The sequence below is a fragment of the Saimiri boliviensis genome, chromosome 3 (genome assembly GCF_048565385.1).
Source record: "Saimiri boliviensis isolate mSaiBol1 chromosome 3, mSaiBol1.pri, whole genome shotgun sequence".
In the NCBI taxonomy this organism is placed as follows: domain Eukaryota; kingdom Metazoa; phylum Chordata; class Mammalia; order Primates; family Cebidae; genus Saimiri; species Saimiri boliviensis.
In genome coordinates, this window is record NC_133451.1 from 47883837 (window position 1) to 47894735 (window position 10899).

Sequence of the window (10899 nt, forward strand, 5' to 3'; positions counted from 1 at the left end):
ACATGATAATTTATCACAGGATTGAGAGAGAGCCCTCAGTATCTTAGTTTCCAAACCACCTACTTAAGTTAATCATCCTCCTATATTTCTTTTATTTGTCCACAAAGCACAAGAAATTCTTTGGGAAGCCCGGTGGGATTTCAGATAGCTAGTCTACATCTTCAGCATTTCCCTGAATTGCAACTCTGTAATCCTGAGAAGAGAAGGATTACAATTAGTTTGACATGACTTGGTCTTAATGTATCCATGCTGGGTCCCAGTTATCATTAGTTCCTATTCTAAGAGGCCACAACCATTCTTTAATAACAGAATTAGGATCTATATTTATCTAGATCTGAGCATAATACAAGATGAAAATTCACACTGATGTTTCCCCCTAGTTATGCTCCATAATTGCTTAACTTCTCTTTTTCATTTTGTGTATTTAAAACAGATACCGCCGCAGCTACGACTCGGATTTCACTGCTCCCTTAGTTCTCTATCACGTGTGGCCTGCTCTCATGGAGAATGACTGTGTCATTATGAAGGGAGAAGCTGTCACCAAGAGAGGGGCTTTTGTACGGTGGCCTTGCATAGTGACAATTCATCCCAAGTGTTTGATTCACAAGTTCGAGAACATTTATAAACCCAGAGATTCTATAAAAGAAATTCATAAAGAGTTGATAAGATTTCATACAAAGGAGAGGATAGAGATGATCTCAAAAAGAACTGATTCTTTTCTTTGATTCTTCTATAATTCTGTGTAATTTCCTGGCAGTGATTTCTTTGCTTCTTGCTTTATTTAAAAGATGAAGCCAGGCATGGTGGCTCATGACTGTAATCTCAGCACTTTGAGATGCCGAGGTGGGCGGATTACCTGAGGTCAGGAGTGCAAGACCAGCCTGACCAACATGGAGAAACCCTATCTCAACCAAAATCAAACAAACAAAAAAGAAGATGGAATCAGTCATATTTACCTACTCCATCTTACAGTTATTATAATATTTTAAAACCAAAGCCCTTTGAACTTATAGGAGGAGTTCTAAAATTCTAAGCACTTAAAATTGATTAACTTTCAGGAAATGATTTGCCAAATTTTTACTGACAGTTCTCTATTTTGAGAAACTGTGAATGTGCCCTGTTTTTCTCTCCTTGGTATGATGTGTATTGATGGGAGGGATGGAGACACAGAGGGCAGAGGAGGTGGGAGAGAGGAGCCAATCCGTTTGGGGAAGTTACTTTCTATATCCATTGGTTATACAATGTTTTGAATCTATAGAATGTTAAATACTTGAGCAGCCTTTAAAATGGAGTCTTACGTACCGTATACGATTATATGGGAATGTACATGTGGTAGTGGGGATTGGGTGATGGAACTGGTAGTGCGTGGATATTCTGCATAGTTTATGTTAGGTAGTTTTTACTAGAAAGAGCTAAGCGAAGCCCCTTAGTCCAGGATGATGCCAACAGCTGGCTGATCTTTGTTCCTGTTCTCTTTGAACCGGAGAATAGGGGAAGTGCTTTATGGCACCTTTCATACATACGGTGGTGAAGGGGAATATTTTATTTTAAGAGAACTTAAGAAAAGGATTTTTTTAGCTTAAAAACCCCATTACAGTGAATACTATCTTAAAATATTTTGTTCTGTAAATGTTGAGCCATTGGCTGGGCATGATGGCTCACACCTGTAATCCTAGCACTTTGTGAAGCCATGGCAGGAGGATTGTTTGAGGATTTTGAGACGAACCTAGGCAACATAGTGAGACCTCATCTCTACAAAAAAATTAATTAGCTAGGCATGGTGATACATACCTGTAGTACCAGCTACTCGGGAGACTGAGGAGGGAGGATCACTTGAGCTAGACAGATAGTGGCTGTGTGAGCCATGATTGTGCCACTGCACTCCAGTCCGGGTGACAGAGTGAGATCCTGTCCTTTTTATTTGTTTATTTATTTATTTTTTAATTATCTGAGATGCAGTCTTGCTCTGTCACCTGGAGTAGAGTGCAGTTGTGTGATCTTGGCTCACTGCAACCTCCGGCTCATGGGTTCAAGTGATTCTCATGCCTCAGCTTCCCGAGCAGCTGGTATTACAGGTGCCTGCCACCACACCCGGCTAAATTTTATATTTTTAGGAGGCATGGGGTTTCATCATGTTGGCCAGGCTGATCTCAAACTCCTGACCTCGTGAACTGCCCACTTCCCAAAGTGCTGAGATTACAGGCATGAGCCACCATACTCGGCCTGAGATCCTGTCTTTAAACAAAAGAAGGTTGAGCCCTTAGAAATAGAAATCGGGTTTTATAGATATGACAGCTACACATGTTCTGTAATAAAGCATACTTCCTGCTCCTACGGCATTCACTCTCTGTTAAGATCTTATCTGCAGTGCAGTTTGGAAGGGAGGGAGAAGAAATACCCACTATTCTTATGTTTTACATCAAATAGCAATTGCCTTTTGACTTCCTTCTTCTCTCCCATCAGCTATCACAAACATTTGCCCAAGCTTCAACCCTAAAACAAAATAAGGAAGTTCTCCCTAAAGAAAGAACTTAGAAAAGAAAGGGTTGAATTAAGGAAAATTTTAAGGATTTTACCAGTGAAATCTCATTTTAGTGAATATAGCTTTCTTCTTGCTTACTCATTTAGTTAGAAAGCAGATAGGCAGTAGTGGTGTTTCATTCATTCATCCAATGGTATTTATTTATTCGATAGTTATTATATGACCCAAACACTATGTTTATGTGCTAGAAATATAGCAATAAATAAAACGAATACAAATCTCTACCCACATGGAGCTTACATTCTCCAGCACTTTCAAACTCCTATGTAATTTCTAATAGGTTACTCGTAAAAAAATTCTACTGGTACCAAACACCAGAATATCCCAAGGTTCATTGTAATGGGATTCTATTTAAAAAGTACCTTGAAGTTATTGCCAAATATTGGGCAGCTATAGGAAGTAAAAGAAGTATAACTTGTGCAGATGATCAGTAATGGGCGAGTGTAATCATATCAGTAGAATTCTCATTCTATGGGATATGCCTGTTGTTTTAAGCCATGGCAGCTTTCACAAACTCCTGACTATGTCTCTGTCTCTTTCTTTTTTTAAGTGGAATTCGGTGCGACCTCTAACTCGATGTCGAAGCCGGAGTTTAAGTCCCGTTTGCCCCCGTAGCCATATTGGTTTAAGCACGGTACATATCTATCTAATCGTTTTTATACAAAATTCATCTATGGCTGACACTTTTTTTCTTCAGCAGTACAAAAGAGGTGATTGTAAGTCTACAGGTGGAAAAAGGACCCGTTGCAATTATGCTAGCTCCAAACTGACTTTTGTACTACTGTGGGCTAAAGAATTTATTATTCTAGAAAGAAGTAGAGGTAGTTTTATCTTTGTTTCTTAGTTCAAGGGATAGTAGATTTTACGTATTTCATAGTTACATTTTTATCTTTGGATGAAATGAGCTATTGGAGATCAGATAGTTGACTGAAGAGTGAATGGGATACCTTAGTCAACTGATCTGGGCACAGGTGCCTGGTTCCTCTAGAAATTCATGTATAAGTTTGGAGAAATTGCTCAAATGGTCTGGATTTCAATACCTTCTAAAGGGCATTGCAGGTGTTAATTTGTCCTCAACTTCAAATTAGAAAAAAGAATAAGCTTTTCGTGTATATTAGTTTTTGGAAAGATTGCTAATATTTCAGTTAAAGAAAAAAAATAACAGCACATCTATTAAAACTATGAAGAAAACATCCCTAAAAACATTATTGTGGGCTGGGCAGTGTGGCTCATACTTGTAATTCTAGCACTTTCAGAGGCTGAGATGGGAGGATGGCTTGAACCGGGGAGCTTCAGGGCAGCATGGGTAACATCGTCTCTACAAAACAAAACAAAAATTCTCCCCAGAATTAGCTGGGCATAACAAAAAATCCCCACCCCCCAAATTAGCCAGGCATGGTGGCGTGTGCCTATAATTGCAGCTACTTTAGGAGGCTGAGCTGGGAGGATCACTTGAGCCCAGGGAGGTCAAGGCTGCAGTGGGCCATGATTGCACCACTGCACTCTAGCCTGGGTGAAAGAGTGAGACCCTGTCTTAAACAAAATGAAACAACCACCCCCAAAATGATAAAAAAAAAAACATTTATTATGATTCACCACTATTCATTAATTCCACAAATATTTAGTCAGTACCTTTTGACTAGACTAAGATGTGTGGACAGCAAATAGGCTAATAATGTGCTGTTCCTCCAAATAATAATTATTTAAATAGTTGTTCAACCTTGTTTTAGAGAGAGTGGTGGAGAAGGAGAATCACATCTGGCAACCCTATACTTTTCTGAAATTGTCTCTAGCATACAGCTATAGCCCCAGAGTTATAAAACCTCCTCAGCAAAACAAAAACAAAAACAAAAACAAAAACCCCTGCAGTGGATGAGACCCAGCTTCCTTACTGACTTTGATAAGCATCTATTGTGACTCCTGCATGCTCCTTATCAAACGTTCTTCCTGGAACTGAGGGATGCTAGATTTAGGAGGAACATAGAAATGACAAAAACATGGTCTCTTCCCAGAATAGGTCTTAATTCAGGAAGATCACGAGATCATATCCCTTGCAGGAACATAGATGGAGCTGGAGGTCATTATCCTTAGCAAACTAACACAGGAACAGAAAACCAAATACCATTCTCACTTATAAGTGGGAGCTAAATGATTCGAACAGATGGGCACAAAAAGGGAACAATAGACACTGAGGCCCTCCAGACAGAGGATGATAGGGAAAGGGAGAGGATTGAGAAAAATAATTAATGTACTAGGTTTAATACCTGGGTGATGAAAATCTGTCCAAAAATCCCCCATGACAAAGGTTTACCTAGGTAACAAACCTGCACATAGATGCCTTAATTTAAAAGTTAAAAAGAAAAAATACATGAAAGAGAAAGATTATTATAATTTAAAAAAATTAATGGAATGTGATACAGTCTACAAATCAATACGTTCATAATGTGATGCAACATGATAGTCAACAAAAGAAGCAGAAAGGGCTAGTCATCAGACGAAATAGAGATTCCTCCCAGATTTGGTCATGAGGAAGGCGTTCATGGGGGAGGTAGTATTTAATCTGGTGTTTTAGAATGCATGGAATTTCAATGGGCTAGGAAATTGGGAAGGAACATTCAAGTGAAGAAAATGGCCTAAAAAATGATGGGGAAATGGAAAAGTCATGCATCGGACACAGTCCTTTTCCTCTTGGAGATTTTCATGTAGCTTCATTATCTTTTTTCACGAATATGTATTTATATTAGGTAAAAGCAAAACGATAGTGCAGTTAGTGGATTGGTAAATAAAAAGGAAATTTTGGGAGCATAATACTGGGAAAATCATAATTCCCCATTCTAAGAGGAAATGGCATGTCAGAAGAAAATACTGTTAGACACTTACTGTGCAACAGCCACTCTGGACTCTCATCAAAAGGCTTATCCCTGGGCCACGTCCTCTGTGAGAATCCCCTATGTCTTCTCTTTCTTTCTCATGTTGTGCTCAGAAAGAACACATTAATTTAAACTTTAGATGAGAATACAATATATTCTCAAAGGTAAAACTGCAGCCAGCTTTCTGTCTGTTTCCATCATCCTCTTGCCACAACAAAACGGGGCATATCTGCAAAATAATGTACAAATATTTTTGTTTAGTCGGGTTACTTTTTGCATATGTGGGGTTTTGATTCATACAGAATGGATTCCATTTTTATCAGCATCTATTTACCTAGAGCGTTTGAAAGCTCAGAACAATAATGTCAGCCAGTTATGGCTCACCGGCTGTCACAGACTTGTGGTTCCAGTGCAGTACCTTCTGCTTAGTGAAAGTAAAGGTGAGATTTGAAAGATGATGATTTTCTGGCTGCCTGATGACTTTTCTTAATAGAGCAGAGTTTCTGACTTAAAATTTTTATAAAGAGTCTTCCAGAGATTATATCACCATTTTACCTTTAATTTGTGAATTTTAATAAATATTTTTATTTTCCGGAAAGCACTGAATTCAGTATGGTTGCTCTTAGGCAACTGAACCCAGCTTTTAACTAATAATATAATTTAAGCCAAACTGAGTGCCCACATACTTCAGAAGTCTAAAAAGAATCACAATGACCTTAAGAGGGGAATATCACAGGGCTAAAGTACCTCAGCAAGCTATTTGGTTGGTTTTAGGAAAAAAAAGTATGTCAAAAGGATTCATCTTTTGGGCTTCATCTACTGTGTAATTCACGTTATTCTTTTATACTTTTCAGATGTCTCGAAGTCGGAGTCCTTCTCCAATAAGATGTGGATTGCCAAGTAAGTGGGATCAGTTCAGATGGATCAAGTTTTCTGCTTTTTAATACTCCTTCTAGTCCTTAGCACTGTGCAGCAAAATGAATGTTTTGCTTCCTAGGGAGCATCTTTTTCTTCCTCCTCACACCTTTGTCTGGGCCTCTGGCTGATGGTACCCTGGCAGGTCCCATGGGTCATGTGGGAGGAGCTTCCAACCAAGAGGCCTCATTGCCATAAACCTAGATTAACTACCTCTTTCATTTAGGCACCTCCAAAAGAAAATCGAAGAAAGTGACCATAATGATGAACTGTTTATTTTTCTCCCTAGGATTTTAAAATCACCAGACCTGCTCCTTTGCTCCAGGGTGTGGAAACAGCTGCCTCTCCGGTGCCTCCATCTGCCTGCTGTGTGTGCCTCAGACCTCACTTAAGATAATGTCAAAAGGCAATTCTGTGTATCACTCCACACAGAGAGTTAAATGTTTTGGCTTAGTGCATTTGTAACTTTAGATACATTGCATTTTATTTTATAGATACAAATTCCATTAATTTCATAAAAACGATTGTATAGGTGTTTAGGATCATATTCATTTGAAGCAAAGTCCATTACAAAGGTTCAGGATTTCCATCTTAAAATACTAGGATCTTTTATGGGAACTAGGTGAAGTAACTGGGAAGCATTGACCATGCGGAGGCTAAAAGAAAAGATGAATCATTTTAGTTTGCAGATGGATGGTAAATATTGTAATTGTTGGTATCAGCTTTAGTTTGAAACCAATATTAGGTGTTTTAATTTCCCTGTAAGGTTTGGAAGACAGCCCTAATCTCAGGTCGGGGAACTTAGGTTAGTAGCAGTGGCTTAAGGCTAAGTGTAGAAGATCATTTAAAAAATATTATTAGTTGGCTTGCTTTTGAGCCATTAGTTGCCTGATTTAGAGAGTGCCCTGTTTGGTTCATTTGAGTAATGAATGTCCAAGAGAGAATTTCTTTGTTCCATAAATGTAGAGCAGTGATTTGACTAGAAGCTAGCTTTGAGCGAAATGTTAATTACCTCATGCATATCTCCTGGGAATATTTCAAACTGTTTTAATGCATGTGTTATATATCAGAGTTTCTTGGGACATGCTCTTCACCTGTTCTACCTAGTTATTTGCAAATTCAGACCTCCTGTTGAACTCCATCTGACCAAAACTACTTAAACTCAAGGCCTAAAACCAGGGGCACCATTTACTGATTTTAAATTGAATATATATCCCTTGACTTCTTCACTGTCAAATACTTTTGAAAGTTTACGCTCAAGATAAGAATGGAATGTTGCTTTCTTGTGATAAGTAATATTATTTCCGCCTTTTTTTCACTTTCAAGCCAGCCTTAAACACAAGTCTTACAAATGTCTGCTTTCTCCATATGCCTTTGAGAGAGACATTGAATTGGCAAAAACTCAGCTGAGTTTTGTATAAGCTCAGTGCCAGAACCAGCACCTGATGCTTTTCAGGTGAAAACTAAGTGAACCGCTTCTCTAAAGCATCTTATGCCTGTGCTGGAGGTTTGGGGGACCTCTCAGTGCCTGACCCTTGAGGCTGATGGTCACCAACTCATTTTGAAGTATGAGTTGAATTGTTCGCCCTCTTCGCATATTTACGTAGTCATCACTTTGAAGCAACGCAGTGTGCTGGAAGGAGCACTGTCTGCCTAGGTAACTGCTAGTGCTGACTTGGTCATCAGCTTGCCTTGAGCAAATTACTTCACTTCTCTGAGCCTTGGTTTAATTGTAGGGTGAGGAGGTTGGATAAAATCAATGGCTCTCTTAACCCTACAGACTCAATGTTACCTCTCATAACAAATATTTTATTCTGAATATGAAATGAAAATCAAAGTTAATATAATCATCTATGTGCACATATAATTTTAAGCAATGAACATAGTACCCTAACTATAATATAAAGCAGAAAAAAGAAAGCAACTTTTAATAAAATAAAATTTATTTCAATAAAAATGCTTGGGTATAACCACCCTAGAAGATAAAATTAAGCCATTAGATGCCTAAACCTGTATGTGGAGCCACCAGCCACAAATGAAGATCAGTGTACTGGCAACAGAAAATCACAGTGTTTTCACTGGATGTGACTTTCTGAAATGGTGGGCAACTCTTGTTAATGTTTTGAACAAAAAAAATCTTATAGTCTTGCCCTGATTTACACAGCAGTCACATTCCTGGAAAATTCAAGTGTATATTAAAAACATGCAACAGTTACTACGCATTATAAGTTAAAAGGTCTTCACTAATATCTCACTACGTAGTGAGAATGCCTATATGTCAGAATTTTTTTCAGGAGCCAAGTGCATATACTGATTTGGAAAAAAGCACAGGTAGCTCAGTTTATTTGCTTTCCACCCTGCCTGGGTATACTGTGATGTGGGAAAGCTAAATTGTCTCAAAATTTTTGGAAAGAATCCACAAAGCCAAAGGAGACTGACCTATACTCATTTTATCTGGGTATGTACCTTACCCTTAGAGATTTTGAAAAATGAAAAGCCTTATTTTGCCATCAGGGTAAATGTTAGTTTCTAGATTTTTGGCTAACATCTAACAATAAAATTTAAAAAGTGTTTTTGTAACTATCAGTTATTTGCAATAAAATGTTTTTCTTCAGCAGTCCCAAGTTCCATGATGTTCTTTACCCATCTGTATTAGTCCATTTTCACACTGCTATAAAGAACTACTTGACACTGGGTAATTTATAAGAAAAAAGATGGTTTTAATTGACTTCATAGTTCCGCATGGTTGGGGAGGCCTCAGGAAACTTACAATCATGGCAGCAGTTAAAGGAGAAGCAAGTGCCTTCTGCACAAGGCGGGAGGAGAGAGAGCGCAAGGGGGGATCTGCCCAGCACTTTTAAACCATCAGATCTTGTGAGAACTCACTCAGTAGCATGAGAACAGCATTGGGAAACTGCCCCCACCATCCAGTCACCTCGCAGCAGGTCCCACCCTCGGCATGTGGGGATTACAATTTGGGATGAGATTTGGGTGAGGACACAGAACCAAACCATGTAAATCCCTGAGGCCCAAACCAGGGCCACGAATTCATTCAGAAATGCTTACTGCACCCTGCTCTGAGGAAGACCCTGGGATTGCTGTGATTCCGTGTTGTTTTCATTGCTAGCTTTGTTTTACTCACAGCTCATTGTCATGTTGAAGACACTGTCTCTGAGTAGTGCGTTACCATTTTTGTGCAGCTTTCACTTACGTTATTTCACTTACTCCTCACAGCAATCTAGGTGTGTCCTCAACTTTATATGTAAGGAACCTGTCCATCCAGTACACTATGTAGCCTTGTTCCAAGGCCTTTTATTTCAGAATAAGAGTCTATCCTCTTCTTTTTGTTTCTTCATGACATACAGTATCAGTTTCTCTGTTTGACTGTTTGTTCATGTATTCATTCATATTCTTATTGAACACCTCCTTTGTGCTACCCATAATATACACTTGTAGGGATATAGTGGTGAACAAGGCTCTGGTTTTTATGGAGTTTAATGTCATGTCCAGTTGCATTTCTTCGTGATTTTTGTGTCATAGAAAGCAGATATAATGGAAGAAAGAAATAAAATAGAGTAGAGCAAAATTAAAAGAGAAAATGTTACATATCAGTTGAAGAATTTAAATATATGAATTTATGGGGCAAATACCTGTACATAAAAAATTTTGAAAGGTAATAGTAGAAAAATAATATAGTGAAGTACACAAGAGAGTATAACTCAATTATGTTAGCCACAGGTGAATTACTCAGTCCCTTAACAAAGATCTATTAAGCCTATAATCCTGTGACCATTAGTAATAAAATGAATGTGGGGAGAAGGACGGGCTCCTAAGATCAGTTCTTGCACCTCCCATGACCACAGCTGGGTGCTCTGCCTGCTGTATTCCTAAGTAAAGGCAATTTCTAGGCCATTCTAATTTCCTTTTAAGTACCCCACAAATCCTTCATGAGGTGGATTGCTGCCAATAGCATTCCATAATGTTTGGGCCGAGTGGAAGATTTCTTAGTAATATTGCTTTGAATAATTTCATACCTATAATTAAAGGCAAGGTGCTATGGAGCTTTTAAGAAACTAATGTTACATACCACATGAGGTCATTGAAACATGAGCACAGGAGCCATATGGTAAGTGACATTAAGTATATGCCACTTAAATACCAAAGCAGTGAAGTGTGTGTTGGCCTTAATACGGTGTGGTCGGAGGCCTTGAAAATAAAGCAGGAACTGATGTTCTTATTTCAAAATGAAATGCAGTGGGACAATTTTACTCTTAAAAAACTGCCTACTGGGTGTCAGCATGACCCTCTAGTATCACTAACAACTGCCTATCAACACTAGGCAGTTATCTCTATTGTTTCTGAATAAGCAACAAATGAATGTAATAAATGGTTATGTTACAAGTTTATTTCAATGTAGTTTAAGACATAATTTTGGAAATACAATGGAAATAAGTATATTGAAATGTGGCATAAAATATGTCTTACAAAACTAGTGATTGGGCAACTTTTTGAAGATCTTGAGTTTTACTTGATGAATTGGACACTTCAACAATTGATTTCTGGGGTTGAGAT

The 10899-nt window shown here is 38.4% G+C and overlaps 1 protein-coding gene across 4 annotated transcripts in view; it reads left to right on the forward strand.

Annotated features, from left to right (window-relative positions):
* Nucleotides 1-10565, forward strand: part of SPATA18 (spermatogenesis associated 18) — a 53006-nt gene extending 42441 nt beyond the window's left edge. For 2 of the 4 annotated variants that reach the window (XM_003933631.4, XM_010344178.3), the window contains 4 exons: nucleotides 434-557; nucleotides 3093-3176; nucleotides 6267-6312; nucleotides 6617-10565. In XM_003933631.4, coding sequence (XP_003933680.2) covers nucleotides 434-557; nucleotides 3093-3176; nucleotides 6267-6312; nucleotides 6617-6624 — 262 coding nt within the window. In that variant the 3' untranslated portion in view covers nucleotides 6625-10565. Of the gene's footprint in view, nucleotides 1-433; nucleotides 3177-6266; nucleotides 6313-6616 lie in introns of those variants that run through there. The other 2 variants (XM_074396121.1, XM_074396120.1) reach the window with 1 other exon arrangement.
* The last annotated feature ends 334 nt before the right edge of the window (nucleotides 10566-10899 follow it).